The following is a 22,594-nucleotide window of genomic DNA, read 5'->3' on the forward strand; positions in this document are numbered from 1 at the left end:
TTCTATTCCCCAAGACCCATGTTAGCCAGATGCACCAGGGGGTGCATGCCTCTGGAGTTTATTTGCAGTGGCTGGAGACCCTGGCACGCCCATCCATTCACTCTCCCTCCCTTTCTCTCTCTCTTTGTCAAATAAATAGATAAAAATAAAATACTTTTAAAAAAGAAAACATCTATAAGTGAAATCAGAAAACATTTCAAATTATGTAACAAAATTACTATATAACATAGAGAATGTGTATGAATATGTATAAAATGAGATTATGGGAACTGGATTGCATGATTATGGAGACTAAATAATCCCCAAATATACAGATGGAGAACCAGGACAGCAGTGATATAATTAAGTCTAAGTTCAAAATTATGAGAACTGAGTTTTTAGGTCTGAGGGTAGAAGATGACTGCCGAGCTTAAGGAAAAAGTGAATTCACACTTCCTCCTTTTTGGGGGGGGGTTTCTAAGGTAGGGGTCTCACTCTAGCTCAGGCTGACCTGGAATTCACTATGTATTCTCAGGGTGGCCTCGAACTCTCGGCAATCCTCCTATCTCTACCTCCCAAGTGTTGGGATTAAAGGCATGCACCACTACGCCCGGCTACTTCATTATTTTTAAAGGTGTGCGCCATCAAACCTGGCTATCTTTCTTTTTTTTAATATTTTATTTTTAATTTATTTATTACAGAGAGAGAGAGACAGACAGAATGGGCACACCAGGGCCTCTAGCCACTGCAAACAAACTCCAGATGCATCTGGCATCATGGCTTATGTGGGATCTGTTGAATCAAACCAGGATCCTTAAGCTTCTCAGGCAAGTGCCTTAACTGCTAAGCCATTCCTCCAGCCCACTTCTTCCACACTTTATTTTTTCCATTTTTATCTTTGATCTAGACATTCAATATATTAGATTATGTCCACCCACATTGGTGAGAGTGAATGTTCTTTATAGTCTGACTTATAAGATGAAACACCCTTAACAAACACACCCAGAAACATTGTTTTACTAGTTATTTAGTTAAACTAGTTACTAGTTAAACCAGTCAAGTTAACACATAAAATTATCTAGCACACTTCATATCAAAACTTGTGGCCTGAGGCTAGAAAGATGACTTAATGGTTAAGGCGCTTGCCTGCAAAACCAAAGGACCCAGGTTCAATTCCCCAGGACCCATGTAAGCCAGATGCACAAGGTGACACATGCATCTGGAGTTCGTTTGCAGGGGCTGGAGGCCTTGACATGCCCATTTTCTCTCTCTCCCTCAAGTAAATAAATTAAAAAAAAAAAAAAAAAACAACTGTGGCCTAGCCCTGACAGATAGTAAGAGAAGTGTATGTCATTCTTCCTTTGATATTGACAGTGGTTTCACAGGTTTGTTCACTTTGTGATATATTAACAGGTTTTTTGGATGTGTTCATGTGTATGCTCACACATGTGGTCAAAATCAGGTGTCTTCCTCAGTAATTTTCCACCTTACTTTTTGAGATAGTGTCTCTCATTGAACCAGGAGCTCACTGAGTTGGCTAGGTTAGATAGCCAGTAAGCTCCAGATATCCTGCTATTTTCACCTCCCCAGCTCTGAGATCACAGTCATGTGCCACCATGACTGGCATTTTTACATGGCTGTTGAGAATCCAAACTAGGTCTTCATACTTGCTTGGAAATCACTTTACTGACAACCATTTCCCCAGCCCCTAAACAGGCTTTATTGTGACAATTTGCCTATTATTTTCCTCTATAGATGTTATGCATAACTAAAATTTTACTTAAAATATTGTGGGCTAAAACTAAGGTAGCATTTAGAGGAAAATGTATTAAGTGTGTCATATAGTAAATATATTTTTGTGAAAAATAAATTTAAAATGTAAAAATCTATCACAAGATATTAAAAGAAGTGCAAGGTAAATCCAAAAAAATATTTTTAAAAGAAAACAATATTCCAGGAGAAACTGCTGACATATTAAGCAAATATACAATAGAAAGGAAGCTCAAAGCCAAGACCTTGTTCTCTGAAGAAACTAATAAAATAGGCAAACCTCTGGTAAGTCAAACAAGGACTAAAAATGAAAGACAGAAAATGAAAGATACCAAGAGAGTATTTGAACAATTTTATGCCAATAAAGATAAAAACTTAGATAACAAATGCATTCCTGGAAAAATATAATTTACTGAACTGAATAAAAAAGGAACCAGAGATACATGAACAATCTTGCAACTATTAACTTCCCATAAAAGATGCAAATCCCCAAAATATTACTCCTTCACCTTATTAATTTTATTTTGGCAAAACACATAGCATGAAATCTACCCTCAACAAATTTTATTGCAGTATTGTTGACTGTAGAATATTTTTGGAATACTTATTTTGCTTAGCTTTAAGTCCACACAACTGTCCTACCATCTCTGGAAACCACCATTTCACTCTTTGATCCTATAAATTTTAGAAACTTTAAAATCATGCATTATTTGTCACTTGTGACTGCTGTACTTCACTTACTGCAATGTACTCAAGGATCACCCATATTAAGACATTACAAAATTTCTTGTTTTGTGACTAAAAAATATTCCAGTGCATGCATATACCATATATCTTTACCTGTTTATCAGCTAATGGACATTTATGTTATTATTACATCTTTGCTATTGTAAATAGTCCTTTTTTTGTTTTTTGTTTTTCGAGGTAGGGTCTCACTCCAGCCCAGGCTGATCTGGAATTCACCATGGAGTCTCAGGGTGGCCTCAAACCCACGGCGATCCTCCTACCTCTGCCTCCCGAGTGCTGGGATTAAAGGCATGCGCCACCATGCCTGGCAGTAAATAGCCCTTTTGATGAACATGTGAGTATAGATACGTAAGAGTCTGATGTTAGTTCTTTTGGGCAATTACCCAAAGGATTCCTAGATTATATAGTTATTTCATTTTTAATTCTTTGAGAAATTTCCATACTCCCCCTGCCCCCGAGACTCCATCATTGTCCAAGGTATGATAACTGTTTAAGATTTTATATTGCTTCATAATTCCTTAGAGTTTTGTGGTCTTTGTCTTGACTATGTGTGTGTGTGTATGTGTGTGTGTGTGTGTGTGTGTGTGTGTGTGTGTGTGTGTGTGTGTGTGATCTGGAGACAAGGTCTTACTAGGTAGCCCAAGTTGCCTGGAACTCACTATATAGCTTAGGTTGACTTTGAACTGTAGTCTTACTGCCTCAGCCTCCCAAGTAATGGATAATCTGTTTGCAAGCATAAGTTTAATTATCTCACACCAAAAGCAGGGCTCAGACACCTTTGAAACCATTTCTAATAGTGTACTCCAGTGAGAGGTCTCTAACTGATGGCCTGAGATAAAAACATGAAGGGTTTCTCTGGCCTAGAGGACTGGGCACCATACTTTCTTGACATTTCCTTCAAATGGGACATTTTAATATTTTCCTGGGAACTTCAAATGATGACCTTTTGTCATTAGCGTGATCTCCTGGAACTACTACCTACTTGGTTTAAAATCAACCAATTGAAGTTTCCTTAAGAAAACTTACTTCTAGAGCTGGAGAGATGGCTTAGCAGTTAAGGCACTTGCCTGCAAAGCCAAAGGACCTATGTTCGATTCCCCAGATTATACATAAGGAAGACACACAAGATAAAGCATGTGCAAGGTCACACATGTGCATAAGGTGGTTCATGTGCACGTGTCTGGAGTTCGATTACAGTGGCTGGAGGCCCTGGCATGCCAATTCTCTCTCTCTCTCTCTCTCTCTCTCTCTCTCTCTCTCACACTGTTGCTCTATTTCTAAAAAATAAAAAAGGCCAGTTTGTTGGACTTGCCTCAAAAACACCCTGCTTATATAACAACATGGGCACAATGAAAGCATTGATCCAAGTGTTTCTTAACCTACATTCTAACTGTGTGTTCTCCAAGAATGCCAGAGTACTTCCTAGGGTCAGTTATGTAGCAAGCAGCAGCCACAGCTGGGTAAGACTGTTTATTTTTCTCCTCCAGCATCTGCATAACACCTTCTGGCACTATGAAAGCTAGCCAGCAGGGAGGAAACATTCAACTCAGTTTCAGCTTGATTTCTCTGTGTTCTGCAACCAGTGTGTGGTGTCTTCAGCAACACAGTCTTACCATTTAATTCTAGTGGGCAATCAAGAGTAGTGGCAATAGTCTGTAATATTTTGGGGACCACAGGGTTTTCTCTGAGCAACAATAGGGAGATAGCCTACCCCTGTCGCTGATATTTTTGTTTAATAATATATGGCTTCTCTGCTGAAACTTTTTAAATGTTTATTTAACTATCTTAAAAATAGTTTTCATCTGGATTTTTCATAAATCCTTACTTTTGGTCAACCTTCCACCTCACCCACATCCCCACCTTAGAACTCACAGCATTCAAACTGCTCTATCAACCCTACCCTTAAGGCCTCTCTCACCCTCATCATCCATTTCTAGCTTCCTGGCCTTATCTAGAGATACCCACTCTAACTTAAACACCCAAATGTAAAAATTTTGGACTACAATCTGCATATGAGACCACACATGATATTTGTCTTTCTAGCCCTGGGTTACTTCATTCATTATAATTTTTTCCAGGTCCACTCATTTACTTGCACATTTCATAATTTAATTTTTCTTTCCAGCTGAATAAAACTTCATTGTGTTTATGTACCATATCTTCATTATTCATTCATCAGTGGCTCACCAGGAGCCCATTGGGTATATGCCCAGGGTATATGGCTCACTAGGAGCCCATTGGGTATATGCCCAGGACTAGTGTAGCTGGATCATATGGTCATTCTACTTTTAGCTTTTTGAGAAACCTCCATATTGACTTCCATAATGGATGCACCAGCCTGCACTACCATCAACAATGAAAAAGGCTTCCTCTTTCCCCACTTTCTCCCAGCATTTGTTGTCATTTCCTTAATGATAGCCATTCTGGCCTGAGTGAGATGAACTCTCACAGTAGTTTTAATTTTCATTTCCCTGATGGCTAAGGATGTTGAACACTTTATTTATTTATTTATTTGAGAGCGACAGACACAGAGAGAAAGACAGATAGAGGGAGAGAGAGAGAAGCTTCCAGCTTCTGCAAACAAACTCCAGACGCGTGTGCCCCCTTGTGCATCTGGCTAACATGGGACCTGGGGAACCGAGCCTCGAACCAGGGTCCTTAGGCTTCACAGGCAAGCGCTTAACCGCTAAGCCATCTCTCCAGCCCGAACACTTTTTAATATATATTAACATATATATGTATAGATTAATTAAATATAAATATATGTATATCTCCACATGCTGGGGCTACAGGTCACTGAGAAACCAAGCTGGAACTAGAGCTGATCTGGTAGCCTACTCCATGTTGACTAGTTAACAGGATGGTAGAAAGAGTTATGCACCATGCAGCCTTTTAAAGGGAGAAAAGTCATCAATGGTCTTAACCAGTAGTGGGCCCTTCAAGCTTTATGGCTGGCCAGCCAGGCCAAATATACCAACTGGTGTAATGGTGGCATGTCTGTTATGGGGTGAAACTAACTGCTCTCTGATTAGACTTGAGGCCCACTCCACAGGAGGGAATTCATGCCTGGTACTAAAAAACCTAATAAAAAAACCTATGGCTGGGGAGGTCAGAAGCCTTAGGAGGGAAACTACTACTGTTTTCTGCCTAAATACATATATTGTGCCTGCCAAACTTCCCTCTAAATACTTAGGTTTATGCCCATATATTACTGCTACTCTCACTTTTAGTTAGAGATGCATCTCTGTTCAAATGAAAGTGACCACTGGGTTGACTCAAAACACACCGAAGTGTGGGGTGTGGGGAGGTTGCTTCCTTGCAAAATCTGATGGCCTGGGTTCAATTCCCCAGTACCCCTGTAAAGCCAGATAAAAAAATCTTGCAGTGGCAAGAGAACCTGGCACACACACACACACACACGCATGTACACACACCACATACACACACATAGTCCGAATAAATAAAAAAAATTAAAAATTACAAAAACTAACCAAACTGCTGTAAAACCAGTAGTAAAGTGTTTGGCACTAAGTGAGATATCTCTAACACACTTTCCAAGGCTCAAGAGGCATTGCAGAAGAGGTGGTAGAAAGAATGTAAGAGTCAAAGAAATAGGAGAAAAGCTTACAATGCTGTCTTCCAGACACAAAGTGGCCTTGATATTCATGACCTCACAGTGGCTGATGCTACACAAGATTTGCATAATAGAAAGGAGGAAATGCTGACATCACAATAAAAGAGAGACTAGCTGGAAAGACAAAGGGATTCAATGGAGGGATGAAGGGAAGGTATTATCGTCATAATATATTGTTTATATATATGGAAGTTGTCAATGAAATTGTTTGTGTGTGTGTGTGTGTGTGTGTGTGTGTGTGTGTGTGTGTGTATTTCTCTAAATTAAAACCTACAGTGATACCAGAATGGTTAAATTTTTAAATATCAAAATTACCATATGCTGGGCTGGAGAAATGGCTTAGCAGTTAAGGCACTTGCCTGTAAAGCCTAAGGATCCAGGTTTCATTCCCTGGTACCTATGTAAACCAGATGCACAGGTGGCACATGCATCTGGAGTCCATTTGCAGTGGCTAGAAGCCCTGGTGTGCCCATTCTGTCCCTCTACCTCTCTCTCTCTCTCTCTCTCTCTCTTTCAAAATAAGTAAAATATATATATATATATATATATATATATTTTAAATATTGTATGCTGACAAGGATGTGAACAAATTGGTACTTTCATGAATAACTCTTAGTGGATGTAAAGCAGTGAAAAGGCTTTGGAAAAAATCCCTAAACAGTTTTCTTAAATAAACTTAACAATACACTTGCCTATAACTCAGCAGTCTACTACTCCGTACTTCCACAGAGAGATCAAAGCAAATATCCACACTGAGAATTGTATTTGAATGTTCACAATTCATAATAGCCTCATATTGGAAACAAACAAAATATTTATCAACTGGTAGATGAACAGATTATGATAAGTCCATACAATTGAATGCTAATCAGCAAAAGAAAGAGCCAAGTATTGACATGCAAAAACTCATGAGTGAAAGAAATCACACCAAAAAAATAAGGTATACATTACATGATTTCATTTATATGAAACCTTAAGAAAGACAAATTTAAGCTATAATTATAGACAGCATATCATTCATTGCTTGGGAGTGGATATAGGGTCTACTGGAAAGGATAATAAGAAAACCTTTGTTACTATAAATTTTCTAGATAGGCTAGGCCTAGATTGTGGCAGTGGATATATTGGGGTATATATTTGCTAAAATTATGTAACTATATACTAAAGATGAATGTATTTTTTTTTAATTTTTTTTTTATTTATTTGAGAGCGACAGACACAGAGAGAAAGACAGATAGAGGGGGAGAGAGAGAATGGGCGCGCCAGGGCTTCCAGCCTCTGCAAACGAACTCCAGACGCGTGCGCCCCCTTGTGCATCTGGCTAACGTGGGACCTGGGGAACCGAGCCTCAAACCGGGGTCCTTAGGCTTCACAGGCAAGCGTTTAACCGCTAAGCCATCTCTCCAGCCCAATGATGAATGTATTTTTATACTTAAATTATATTCATTCTTTTTAAAAGAACTGAGCAATTACTTGAGAGTTTCTTTCTCTTTCTCTTTTTTTTTTTTTTTTTTTTTTGAGGTAGGGTTTCAATGTAGTCCAGGCTGACCTGAAACTCCCTCAGTAGCCCCAAGCTGGCCTCAGAATCATGGTAATCCTCCTACCTTTACTGAAATTAAAGGTGTGTGCCATCATGCCTATCCAGAAATTTATGAATCTCTTTAATTCTAAATTTCAACAATTTTTATATAGTCCCCCACACAAATCTTCTTTGATCATAATGGATTTTTATCAAATAATACTCTCAGCAATGTACTGTTGAAAGAGGTCTCAAAATCATCTTAGCTAAAAAATTCTTCTAATATTTGAAAGTTCTTAATAACCTTGACACCAAGTAGTCATTCGGTCTGTAGTTAAATACTTTCAAAGAGAGGAAGTTTGTTATATGTTTTTATTTATTTGAAAGTGACAGACGGAGAAAGAGGCAGAGATACAGAGAAAGAGAGAGAGAGAATGGGTGCTCCAGGGCCTCCAGCCACTGCAAACAAACTGCAGACTCATGTGTCCCCTTGTGCATCTGGCTAACATGGGTCCTGGGGAATAGAGCCTCAAACCGGGGTCCTTAGGCTTCATAAGCAAGGGCTTAACAGCTAAGCCATCTCTCCAGCCCAGTTTGTTATATCTTAAGAAAATGTTTTTTTGGAACAGAATAGAGGACCCAGATGTAAGCCCAAGTAGCTATAGCCACCTGATATTCGATAAAAATGCCAAAAATACTCATTGGAGAAGAGACAGCCTCTTCAGCAAATGGTGTTTTGAAAACTGGATAAATATCTGCAGAAGGATGAAAATAGATTCTTCTCTCTCGCCATGCACAAGAATTAAGTCCAAATGGATTAAAGACCTTAACATCAGACCTTAAACTTTGAAACTGCTAGAGGAAAAAGTAGGGGAAACCCTTCAACATATTGGTCTTGGCAAAGACTTTCTGAATACAACCCCAATTGCTCAGGCAATAAAACCACAGATTAACCACTGGGACCTAATGAAATTACAAAGATTTTGCACCGCAAAGGACACAGTGAAAAAAGCAAAGAGGCAACCTACAGAATGGGAAAAAATCTTCGCCAGCTATATATCTGATAGAGGATTAATATCTAGGATATACAAAGAACTCAAAAAGTTAAATAATAAGGAATCAAACAAGCCAATCAAAAAATGGGCTATGGAGGGCTGGAGAGATGGCTTAGCGGTTAAGCGCTTGCCTGTGAAGCCTAAGGACCCCGGTTCGAGGCTCGGTTCCCCAGGTCCCACGTTAGCCAGATGCACAAGGGGGCGCACGCGTCTGGAGTTCGTTTGCAGTGGCTGGAAGCCCTGGCGCGCCCATTCTCTCTCTCCCCCTCTATCTGTCTTTCTCTCTGTGTCTGTTGCTCTCAAATAAATAAATAAAAAAATAAAAAAAAAAACTCTTAAAAAAAATGGGCTATGGAGCTAAATAGAGAGTTCTCAAAGAAAGAAATACGAATGGCATATAAGCATCTTAAAAAATGTTCTACGTCACTAGTCATCAGGGAAATGCAGATTAAAACTACATTGAGATTCTATCTCACTCCTGTCAGATTGGCCACCATCATGAAAACAAATGATCATAAATGTTGGCGGGGATGTGGAAAAAAACAAACCCTTCTGCACTGCTGGTGGGAATGCAATCTGGTCCAGCCATTGTGGAAAACAGTGTGGAGGTTCCTAAAGCAGCTAGAGATTGATCTACCATATGACCCAGCTATAGCACTCCTAGGAATATATCCAAAGGACTCATCTCATTTCCTTAGAAGTACATGCTCAACCATGTTTATTGCTGCTCAATTTATAATAGCTGGGAAATGGAACCAGCCTAGATGTCCCTCAACAGATGAGTGGATAATGAAGATGTGGTACATTTATACAATGAAGTTCTACTCAGCGGTAAAGAAAAATGAAGTTATGAAATTTGCAGAAAAATGGATGGACCTGGAAAGTATTATACTAAGTCAGGTAACCCAGGCCCAGAAAGCCAAGCGCCACATGTTCTCTCTCATATGTGGATCCTAGCTACAGATGACTGGGCTTCTGCGTGAGAATGAAAATACTTAGTAGCAGAGGCCAGTAAGTTGAAAAGGAGACATAAAGGGTGGAGAAAGGAAGGGAGGAGGATACTTAATAGGTTGATATTGTATATATGTAATTACAATGATTGTAATGGGGAGGTAATATGATGGAGAATGGAATTTCAAACAGGAAAGTGTGGGGGTGGGGAGGGAGGGAATTACCATGGGATATATTTTATAATCATGGAAAATGTTAATAAAAATTAAAAAAAAAAAAGAAAAATTTTTTTGATTTTTGGACAGGCCTAATATTTTTTAAGGGTTTTCTTTTTTTTGTTGTTTTTTTTCTTTTTAAAAAATTTTTATTAGCATTTTCCATGATTATAAAAAAATATCCCATGGTAATTCCCTCCCTCCCCCCCCCCCACACTTTCCCCTTTGAAATAAGGGTTTTCTTATAATGACCCAAACTTTCACTCATGGAAACAAGTATTGCATATAATGTTCGCTCTCCTGGGAGCCATATAAAGCAGACCAAAAATGAACCCAACATGGCTCAGGGAAATCTTGCGGAAGAGGGGGCGGAAAGAATGTCAGAGTTACATGTTGTGTCATGATTTGCAGAGACATTTATCATACTAATAACTGGGGGCTAACTCCACAATGCACGACCCATTTTCATTAACAAGGAGGGTCTAATGGGAGGGAGTAGATCACAGATGAGCCTAAATAATGGTACGAAACTGCCTGTATTCACTGAAATGAAAACTAATAAATTAAATTTAAAAAAAAAAAGAAGAAGAAAAAAAGTTAACAGTTGTATTATGGTTAAATTTTATTTTTATTGATCCCTAACCCTGTGTAAAGACTGAATAGAAGCACGGGAAGTATCCAATACAAAAGAGACTCTATGGCTTCAGCTTAAACTTAGGAGGCAGAAACAGAAAGAAGATCTACACATTAAAGATCATGCCAAGGCAAGCGCACTTAAGTAGAGCAGAATCAATGGAGATTCAGCTGGGATAGGCTTTTCAGTGATGTAGCTGCCTCTTAGTCACCTATTGCTCCTGTAAGCAACCCCAATAAACTCATTGGTTTGCTAAAAAAAAAAAAAAAAACTAGATGAAATCTATCATGTTACTCCTAACTCTTCATTTTCCAAGTTTAATTTTCATACATCCTTTCAACTGCTCATCAAATAAAATGGTTTTAATGTGTTCATCATACTTGAGTACCTTCCTTTTGGCACATAAGAATTTGTCAACATCCCTCTTCAAAATTGTTGCCTCTTACTCCAACATCCCACTTCAGATATGCTCTAACCAAAGCAGAACAGAAAGTGATATCCTCTTTACCCCATCTATATATTATACAGTCATCTCTTAGTATTTATGAGAGATTGGTTCCAGGGGCCTCTACCTCCATACATATACTAGAATCTGTGGATGCTCAAGTTCCTTACTTATATGTAACCTATACACATCCTCCTAGCTATTTCAAATCATTTCCAGAATATATTAAAACACAGTGAAAAGGGCTGAGAAGATGGCTCAGTGGTTGAAGGTGTTTGGTGCAAAGTCTGTCTGTCCAGGTTTAATTCCTCATTGCCCACATAAAGTCAGATGCACAAAGTGGTGCATGTATCTGGAGTTTGTTTGCAGTAGCAAGCAGCCCTGAAGCACCAATTCTCTCTGTCACTCTCCTCACAAATAAATAAAAAAATACTTTTAATGCACAGTAGAATGTAAATGCTTATAATCAGTTACTACGCTATATTGTACAGAGAACAATAACAAGAAAAATATCTTATAATTCTAGTACAGGTATATTTTTTTCTGAATATTTTTATCCGTATTTGGCTAAGGCATAGATGGGAACACACAGATATAAAATTTGGAGTGTATTTCTATTGACTCAATCTGAGCGAAATTTTCTAACATTCTTGGTTTTTGTTGCTCTCACATTCAAAAATGTCTCACATGTGCTGCTGCTGTTAAAATCACAGTTCATCCATTCTGTTTTTGGGAATTCAAGCACAGCATGTTTTGATATTTCCTGTTTGTCTTTATCTTATTATAATGGCTCATTATTTCAGCCTATTTAGGCTGCTTCAGATCAGATTTCTAACATACCAGTTATTCTTTTCAGGTTAATGACATTGTACATTCAATCAGCATTCACAAAATGTCATCTTCATATTCCTATTGTCAGTCCATATGGTATATGACAGATAATTTTGATGCTTGATTGCAACTCTTTTACTACTTTCTAATTATCTTTATACATGTAAATTTTGTTTCTGTATTAATATTTTAAGTACATCTTTAGAAGGGAACAAGATATAGAATAGGCATTCAATAAATACTTGTGGACTAGGCTTGAAACCTCAAATAAGTTATTTGACAGCACAACTACATCAGTTGAGCCACAATTAACCTTCATCTCATATTTTCTTAAGTTCTTGCCTTTACATACATGTAAATGTACTTGTAAGAAGAGCTATAGCTACCTAATCATTACAAAATAACTTCAAAATTACTGCTAATAAAGTACAAACAGTGCCACCTAGTGAATATCACTAGATCATTTGCACTGAACCCAAGATCACTTTCAGTCCCACAATGGAAGGGCATGATATTTAGAACTTTATATAGTAAATAGCAGCAATATATAACCAACACATTAAAAATACAAATATTTTATAAATATTCTCATCTGTGTCTTATCTAAATCTTACATCCATATATATCCTTTCCTGCTTAGTTTTCTCCTTAGTGGTTACCACTATTTAATACAACAAGGATCACCTACCTATGGCTTTTGGTTAAATCTGAACTTCCCTTTGTTTTTGTACAGTCCACAAGCTAAGAATAATTTTACCTTTTAGATAATTTAAAAAATAAACTAAAGATAAATATTTTTTTCTTTTAAAAATATTTTAGCTTATTTTTTATTTCATTTATTTATTTCCAAGAGGGAGGGAAGGAGGGGGGAGAGAGAGAGAGAGAGAAAGAGAAAGAGAGAATGGGTATACCAGGGCATAAAGATAAATATTTTTATGCCACAAGAAAATTACTTGAAATTAAAATTTTAGTATTCCTAAATATTGAGCTTTTAGAACATACCATGCCCATTTGTTTACATGTTGTCTATGGTGGTTTTCAGGTATAAGAGCAGAGCTAAGAAGTTGTAGCAGATATCATATAGTCTGCAAAATCTAAAGTTTTTTATAGTATTGTTCTTTACAGAAAGAATTGCTGACCCTTGTAACAGCATAACATGTATTTATTTATTTTATTTCTTTGGTTTTCCATGGTAGGGTCTTGCTCTAGCCCAAGATGACCTGGAACTCACTATGTTGTCTCAGGCTGGCCTTGAACTCACAGCAAGCCTCTTACCTCTACCTTCCAAGTGCTGGGATTAAAAGCATGTATTACAATGCCCAGCATATGTATTTATTTTTATTTTTATTTATTTTTTTAAATTTATTTATTTGAGAGCGACAGACACACAGAGAAAGACAGATAGAGGGAGAGAGAGAGAATGGGCATGCCAGGGCTTCCAGCCTCTGCAAACGAACTCCAGATGCGTGCGCCCCCTTGTGCATCTGGCTAACGTGGGACCTGGGGAACCGAACCTTGAACCGGGGTCCTTAGGCTTCACAGGCAAGCGCTTAACCGCTAAGCCATCTCTCCAGCCCTGTATTTATTTTTAATCATCTCTTCTACTAAAATATAAACTCCATAAGGATAGGTTATTTTTGTCCATTTTGTTCATTACTGTATCCTTAAATGAAAATGATACTTAACATATAGGAGTTAGTAAATATTTTTGAATAAATAAGTGCTGAAAAATACAAATACCACTTTTGAGTTATGAAATTTGGTAATAAAAGAAGGGATACAAAGGGAACTAAAATTTGAAGAGGAGAACTGAAAGATAATGGACAGTTGTGTTTTTTTTTTTTTTTTAACAAACTAGGCCTCAAAATAACTATAGTGACAGGGCAAAGAAATGGAGATAGATGAGTGAACTAGGATTGAGCTTTGTATAATGATGTCACTAGACAACAGGACTTCTTTCTCAGAAATAAGGGAGAAGAAAGTTTGAGTGAAGAGGAGAGAACCTGAAGAAGCTCATGTCAGTGGTTACAAGCTGAGCAAATAACACATGAATAGAAGAAAGGAGATGCTATAGAGGCTCAAGGACAGAAAAATGTTTCCAAATCACCACTGTGGGGAATATGAAAGGGAGTCAACAATAGTTAGTATTATTGACTGACTAGCTGAAAAAAATAGGAAATTTTAGTAGATCCAATAAGTATGGTTTCATAAAATTTCTCAGCAGTGCTCTTTCAGCTAAAAGGAAGCAATCCAAAAAGCAGACAATGGAGCTAGCAAAGGTTACATGTTGGCAAGATGGAAATAGCAAAGCATGATGGGCTAGGGTTTTGTTCCTCATCCATCTGCCTTAATGCATTATCAGAGTATTCTTCACATGTGGAAAGTAAGCATCCAAACAACGTCTGCTACATTCAAGACAGGAAGGATGAAATGATAAGTACACTAACAGTAACCAGCAAAATTACCTTGAACATTTCAAAATAATCTTTGGCTTCCTCACCAACCTGGCCTTAAATAATCCCATTGTCCATGGATTATATGCTATCAACGTATGACTGGTTTCCTGCTCTCCTATTTTCTTCTCTTTTCTACTAACAACATTTGGACTCCAATTATAGGTTCAGTACTATGCTAGCTCCAGGACCAATGTTATTACACTAGCTGCAGAACCAATCTTGGCATTAATTAAAGGAGCATTAAAGTAATGCTGTTTCTAGCTAGGGGTGTGCCTCGGTGATAAGACACTTACCTAGCATGTGTGAGGGCCTGGGCTCGATCCCCAGCACCATATAAAAAATTATGATTTCATGTCTAGCAAGACTGTACCTTGTCAATTTGTCTTCCTCCTTTGATACCTTTATCTCAGTATGGCTCTCTGGGCTAGTGTTCTGCCCTTAAAAACATCCTATGTTTCAGTCCCTTTAGAAATGGAGCCCCACTTTGCTATTTCTAGTCTGTCTACATACAACTTCGAGATCTGAGTACTGTCTCCCAGTCCAAATTTCAGTTGAAGCCTATTCCCTGCTGATGAGCTCATATGATGCCAACTATCTGTGTGTCAGCTTGTGGAATATTTCTAACACTTAGTTTCCTCTCTCTTACTTTGATTAGCTGTCCATTAGGTGACTGTTACGTTCTGACTGTGAAATGTTCCCCCACAGGCTCATGTAATTGAATATTTGATCCCTAGTTGATGGTGTTGTCTTAGGAGGCTGGAAAACCTTTTCTTTGAGAGGAGGGGAAGACTAGCAGATAAGGGTCACTAGGAGAGGGCTTTGAGAGTTATGGCCTGGTCTCACTTCCACCTAAACTCTGCTTCCTGATATGCCAAGATGAGAACAAGTCTGCCACAAGCACCCACTGCCATAGACCAACACACTTTACTCGCCATGCCATTTAAACCAAAACCAAAAAGAAACCTTTCACTTTTAAGTTACTTCCACTAAGTATTTGGCCACAGCTTACAGAAAGGTAAGTGACACAAGTACCCTGCTTAGCTGAGTTGAAAGCAACTGTGCCCTGTTCATATATGTAACCTCAGCCAAGTCAAATATCTGATATTTGGTTCTTTTTTTTAACTTGATGTGATGGTTTAAATGTAAAGTGTTATTAGGCATGGTGATTCATGCCTTTGATCCCAGCACTTGGGAGGCAGAGGTAGGTGGATCACTGTGAGTTTGAGGCCACCCTGAGACTACAGAGTGAATTCCAGGCCAGTCTGGGGTATAGCAAGCTCTTACCTCAAAAAAATAAAATTATAGCCGGGTGTGGTGGCGCACGCCTTTAATCCCAGCACTCGGGAGGCAGAGGTAGGAGGATTGCCATGAGTTCAAGGCCACCCTGAGATGACAGAGTTAATTCCAGGTCAGCCTGGACCAGAGTGAGACCCTACCTCGAAAAACCAAAAAAATAAAATAAAATAAAATTATATATGTGTGTGTGTGTGTGTGTGTGTGTGTGTGTGTGTGTGTGTGTGTGTGTATGTATGTATTGTATGTATATTATATATATATGGTGTTCCCTATAGACTTGTGTATTTGAATACTTAATTCCCAGTTGGTGGTACTGTTTGGGAAGGCTGTGGAACCTGTGAAGAAAAGCAATGATAAATCTGTATATCAACTTTTTAGGTCTTAAAGTAAACACTAGGTAACTAACTTTCTGACACAATTAAATACTAGACGGTGAAGAGATACGAAGAAGTAAGTCACATTTCAACTTCTATTCCAGAACTTGATTTCATAAAATATAAACTAAATAGAAAATATTTTTTCAAAGAAAATCTGAAATAGGTAAACAGCCTTCAAAGATAAACAGACCTTCAAAGAAAATGTCTAAAATCACTACCCTTAATCACATATTTCCTCCTAAATCTCACATTAAATCTTGAAATTTAACAAATATCTTCATATTTCACTGAAACTGCACTTGTCCTTTTCATTTTTGTTCTTCTACAAACCAATACCCTAGATTATGTGTTCACTGAGTAATGTCTAAAAGGAAGAAATGTCCTGCATGCTATTGGAAGCATGAATGGTTCTGTCGCTTACAAAAGCTTTATCTTTTACCTTCTAGATTTCTTTTTCTTAATAAAGAGCCAACTATTAAGCTTTTCCTGAGTGGTTATTAATGTAAGAAGTAATAACCCAAAAATGAAAGAATTCAATGAATGCTTAACAAAAATGTAGATCTTAAAATTAAGTCAGCTTTCAAAAAAATATAGCTGATAGTAGCAGATAACTTTATCTGGTGATATATTTATTACCTTTCAGAACTTTCAGAATACAATGCAAAAAAGTAATAGCTTTTTAAATTTGCTCTCCCTTTTGGAAGTTCTACTTAACATTTTATAGTGTACAAATTGAGAAAAAGTCAATTCGACCTTGTTTTGTATGAAGAAACTCTCCTAAGCAGCTAAGGCGTCCCAGCACCACATCTATCTTTCTGCCACTACACATAACATTTGCTGTTTCTAAAAATAGCTAAATCTAAGCACCTTATCGAGTTGTTTCAAATTCAGGTAGCAGGAAGCCATGTTCCTCTGCAGCTTGACTAAATCCAGATGCATTTGATCCAATCCATACAGCTTCAGAGAATAACCATACCAGTGTAGGGCATCTGCATAATTTTGTACCTAAAGTTAACAACAAAATCACAGTGAAATCTCCACATATAGCCTTCAATTTTTCCCAACTAACCTGTATGAACAAACAAAATGCTACTAAGCTCATGTTTAGTTTCAGGTGCTGGGATGAACTTTATGGATGGAGTAGATGATTCACATGGCTGCCTAATAGCCTCAGGGATCCCATTGAATCCACTTCTCCAGTGCTAGGATTACAGATGAATGCCACCACACCCAACATTTTACTTGAGCAACAGGGAGTGAACTTTTTGCATAGGTATTTGTGTTTCTCTTGAGTATATACATAGGATTGGAATGACTGAATTATATAATAGAAGGCAATTTTAGAAAACTGATAACCTAATTCCTAAATTGCATGATTTATTATTCCCACCATGAAAGTTCCAGGGCCTCAACATCCCATCCAACATGGTATGGTCATTTTTGTTTTCATTTTAGCTACTCTAAGACTTATGGAGTAGTATATAGTAGTGTCTCCTTGGGATTTAATTTGTGTTTCCTAATGACCCATAAGTCATATTTTTGTTTGCTTATTATCATTGGTATATCTGTGTTAGTGAAATGTCTGTTCATATCCCTTATTGTTAATTTGGAGAGTTCTTTTTGTATTAAACTTACTTATTAATCATTTATCAGATACATCATTTGCAAAATTTTCTCCCAATCAGTAGTTTATCTTTCCATTCTTTTAAATCTTTTACAAAGCAATTTTTAAAATTTTGGTAAAATCAATGTGTCAGTTTTTCTTTTTATGCATAATATTTTTGAGCTACTGTGAAAACTCTACAAGGCTTAGATTCTGAAGATTTTCTCCTAGGTGCTTTTATAAACTCTTATAGCTTTAAATTTTACATCTTATTTTCTAATCCATTTTGAGTTAATTTTTTTATAAAGTTTGAGATTTAGATCAAGGTCATTTTTTTGGATGAATTGCTCTAGTACTATTAGTTGTAAGGACTTCTGTTGCATTCTTGTTTAGTAAAAACAAAGTTGAACATACTTTGTAAGGGACTATTTCTGGGTTTTTAATTTTGCCCTACTGACCTACGTTTCTATCTTTAACATTACTTACTACACGGTCTGAATTATTGTAGCTACATAATAAGTCTTAAAATTGGTTCTGGTGATTCTCTGTAATTCCTCTTGCTTTGAATTGTTTTGGCTATTTTTATTCTGTTGCCTTTATATATAAATTTTAGAATGATCTTGTCTTTTCATATATTTTCTCATTCTTTTGTTTGCAACCTATTTGTGGCAAGTAATGCTTTCTGATATGGTTTTTATTTGATTCATCATTGGTTTCATTTTCATGATTTATGTTTTTTTGTAGCATTTCAATTTCCTTGCTGAATTTTTCCTTCATATTTATGACTTTGTCCTCCAACTTACTGGCTGTTTCATTCACTTTGGAGGCTGTCATGTCGAATTCTTTGACATATGTTTTAGATCACTCATCTGTTTATATGAGGTGTATATGTGTATGGGGTCATTAATTGTTTGTAGAAGTAAATTCCTTCTCTGGCATTTCAGCTATCTTGTTGTTTTCTGCTTCCATTATAGGGGAGTTAAAAGATTGTAAGTGTCTTGTGGCAGCTTGTTTTGCCTATTTTTTGTGGGTTTTGTTGTTGTTAGTTGGTAATTGTGGAATTGGATGTGTTTCCAATTTTGTTTGTTCCTTGTTTTCCAATCCTATTTGGTTGTTTGTTGTCTTGTGTAAATCTTTTTATGTGGGATGTCTTCACTAGGAAGTGTGTTTCTTTCAGGTATTTAGAAAGTAGAACCAGTGTTGAGCTTTGTAACTTTGTTGGTAATTCTGTTTTTGCTAAGAATTAGAATACCTTTTGTAGTACATTAAAATCCCTTTGAGTTTACTGAGATTCTGTCATTAGGATATTGGTTGGATATGGTGTTGTTTATAGACTTTTTAAGAGAAAAGTGTAGCAGTATTTGAATAGTGGGGTAGAGAAGGGGTAGATGGAGAAGCAAGGCATGAAACTTGGATGTGGAGATGACTATATAGGTTGGAGGTATGCAAGGAAGGCTATTGTCGCTACAGACGTGTAGAGAAGTAGATTTTTGTGAGTATATAAAAGTAAGAGTCTTGAAGGTCTGTTCTGCTGAAATAATGATTTTAAATTCAATAGTTTAACGATTTGTGTATAAAATTTCAGGTATTAGGCTGGAGATGTGGTGGAGATGTGGCTTTGTGGTTGAGGCATTTGTCTGCAAAGCCTAAGAACCCAAAATCAATTCCCCAGGACCCACATAGGCCAGATACACAAGGTGACACTAGTGTCTGGAGTTTATTTGCAGTGGCTAGAGGCCTTGGAGTGCCCATTCTCTATGTGACTCTTTCTCTGTCCAATAAATAAATAAGTAAATAAATAAATATTTTAAAAACTGTCAGGTATAAAAGCAAATATGCAGTTAGAGTGACTAGGCTACTAAGGTGTTGAGACCAACTAACAAGAAATGAAATACAGAATAATACCCATAATAAAAAAAAAGAACAAAGGAACTGCAAGGGTAAAAACAAAGTAGGAAAATAAGAGGGGAAGAAAGGAAAACAAAGACAAACCAACAGAAATTTAAAAAAAAAGTTCACGAGAGAGAGAGAGAGAGAGAGAGAGAGAGAGAGAGAGAAAGTACACATGAGTGAATGTCCTTTCTTCATCCCCTCAGGTTGCAGTTTGCAATGGTAATATAGCATGTCAGTCAAGTTAAGTCTGTGTGCTGACATTCAGGTGAGAAGGAGTTCTGTAGCAGTAAACTTCCTGCCAGTGTTCTCTAGCCTGAGCTGCCCTGCTTCTGAAGCCAGATGAAACCTGGAACCATGTGAGTACCGACTTAGAGCTCCTACAGTCAGGGCATGAAGGAATGTGAAACTTTTACCTGAGTATTTATTTTACTATACTGGGTGGAGGTGCTGGACTCCTCTGTAATTTCAGGGGTGTGGACGGGTAACTGCCTTCTGACTGCTGAAACTAGCGCAGGTTCCAGGAACAATTACCCAATGCCAAGTTTTCACCAGATTACTCTCCTCTTCTCTGGCTTCCTTGAGCTACTTCATGAAGTTAACCTGAAGCAATTGCTGGTGTGGGCCATGTAGTGTGGTGGCTGAGGCAATGCTTTTGTCCAGAGATACCTGAGACTCTCAAGATAGCAGTGGCCCTTCAGGGTAGTACAAAGATTTCTTTGGTGTTCTAGGGACTAGCAGACATGGGAATTGGAAATCTCAAGTAGTTCCTTGTAGACATCTGTGTCTTAGTCTTCAGAATGCATTTGCTCAGCTCTTCTGTGGTTCCCCTGCTACCTTGAGGCTAGCACTCCACTATTGGAGGGAATCTGAGATTGAGTTTCTTCTCAGTCAAATGTTGCTGGGAAATGAGATACTGGGATTGCCCAGGTGGCTCTGTTGAGTGTCCTTGTTTCTTATTCCTGGGAACCAAGAAGCCTGAGCCCTTCACAGGGAGTGTTGGTGGAGGAGTTCCCAGAGGGAATTCAATGTGGACTTGGTAAGTGCTTATGGATCACAGTCTATCCTGAAGTTGACAGTGGAAGTTTAGCTGGGCAATGGGGCTGCCCTGGAACCTCTGTTTCTGTATTTGTCCCTCAAACTTGGTTTGTACCTTACCATCTTATCTGTTAAGATTCTTGACTATGGTTTTAGAATTTTCATTAAGTTTTGAAGGAGTTTAGCTATTTTTTCTTTAAATATTTATTATTTCACTCTTGATTTGCTAATTACAATTACCTATATATTTGGTTTCCTGATGTTATGGATATTCATTTAATTTCTTAAGGTTTCTATCTAGTTTGTTTTTGAATACTTCTTTGTTGAGACCTAAAATTCATCACTGTTCTCTTATAATATTTTACTGATGTTAATAATATGCAATATTTATTCTACATTAAAATTATTGGTTTTGTTTCTAGAGGTTGGATTTGGGCATTTTTATATCTCATATGTCTCTACTTCCTATTGTGTACATAAAATATAATTAGAAGAACTATTTTAACTGGATATGGCAACTCACAACTGTAATCCCATCACTTGAGAGACTGAGGCAGGAGGATGACCATGAGTTTGAGGCCACTCTGGGCTACACAGTGAGATAACTCTCACAAAATATCGCTCAAGAAAAACTAGTTTAGCTATTTTAATGTCATCTGTTAATGCTAGCTTCTGTGTTAGTGAACTATCTGGGTTAGTTTCAATTGGTTTCTGTGGCAGTTTGAATGGATGCCCCCTGATATATTCAGGATTTTATTAAAGCTTGTAATTTAGATCACCAGCCATCTAGCTGGAGGAGATGTCACTGGGCAGATCCTAGAGTTCAGTCCTAACCTGTGGAGGTGGATTTGGAATTTCAGTCTAAAGATATGCAAAATGCTTGAGCTTTGCCTGAGGTTCCTGAAGTCTGCTTGTTTGCTTTTAAGTGGTTGCTTTTCTCTGTTTGAACCTATGAAAGTGGTGGGGAGACTTCTTCTTCCATTATGGAACTTCTCCTGGGTCTGTAAGCTTTAAATAAATCCTTTCTTCTTCCCATATGTTGTATCTGGTCTGGAGGTTCATCCCAGTGACATGTAGCTATCTAGTACAGAATTGGTACCAAGGGTGGGGTAGAGTTGCTACATGATAAATCTGACCATGTGGATTTTGTTTTTTTGAACTTGTGTAATGAAAGAATGGGAAACTTGGTACTTACAACTGAAGACACCTTCTAGAGCAGTAAGCCAAGTACTATAGACTATTCTAATAAGAGTTTGAAAATGCTAAATGCAGAGAGAATTGTATTTGGAGACTTAGCTTATGAACTTTCAAAAAGGAAGGAAAGACTGAAGAGGACTTTGTTGGAATTGGGCTACTGGCATAAGGACTAGCTGAATTCTGCTGCCTATGCCCAGAGAGTTTGTTCAAGGTTAAATTTGTAATGGACTGATATGCTTGGCTAAAGACATGGGACTAAGAGACACAAGATTTAAAATTGGAATAACTCAAGCAAGTTTAAAATCACTGACATAGAGACTGGTTGCTGAAGCTTCTATTGTCAAACACATTAATAATGTTAAGGAAGATGCCCCAACTGCTTTACATTAAAACAATAGAGAGAATACCTGAGGTGATCCCACCCCAGAAAAGGCTGAATGGTAGTAATGCAAATTCTTTTGAAAGAAGATATATGTAAAGAAGAAACCTGGACTACAAAATCACCAATTTATTTTGTCCCTGAATTAAGAATATGGCTGTGTCTTGAATACCTGGTATTAGTTTCAGAAGCATAAGAAATGCATGGAGGGGGTGAAATGCACATGGTTCCAGTAGCTGCTGCGGTGATGTGGCATGAGGCAGGACATGATGACCCTGGTCAGCTGGCAAAGCCATTGGAAGATGGACCGTGACTTGCATGGAGATCTGAAGATGTTTTGGATATACCAGTATTGTGCAAGGACTACGAGGAAGCTGTTGAGTTACTCAGCCCAGCTGGAGGGGCAGAATTAGAAAATCCAGATACTCCTCACTGGTCGTTGGTTATATCAGACTTGAACTACAAAAATTTGATGCTTGCTTGATGGCTATTGTGTTTATATTGCTCTAGTCTCTATTCACTATGCCTTATAGCAATTGGAATTATTTAGTCTGTACCCTTATATGTTGAAAATATAT

At 37.6% G+C, this 22,594-nt stretch overlaps 1 protein-coding gene across 1 annotated transcript in view; it reads right to left on the bottom strand.

Annotated features, from left to right (window-relative positions):
- Positions 1 to 22,594, bottom strand: part of Tex11 (testis expressed 11) — a 258,655-nt gene that overhangs the window by 95,963 nt on the left and 140,098 nt on the right. The window contains exon 14 of the mRNA XM_004660917.2: positions 16,777 to 16,914. Within this exon, the coding sequence (XP_004660974.1) occupies positions 16,777 to 16,914 (138 nt within the window). The remainder of the gene's footprint in view (positions 1 to 16,776; positions 16,915 to 22,594) is intronic.

This window comes from Jaculus jaculus, chromosome X, assembly GCF_020740685.1.
Source record: "Jaculus jaculus isolate mJacJac1 chromosome X, mJacJac1.mat.Y.cur, whole genome shotgun sequence".
Lineage (NCBI taxonomy): Eukaryota > Metazoa > Chordata > Mammalia > Rodentia > Dipodidae > Jaculus > Jaculus jaculus.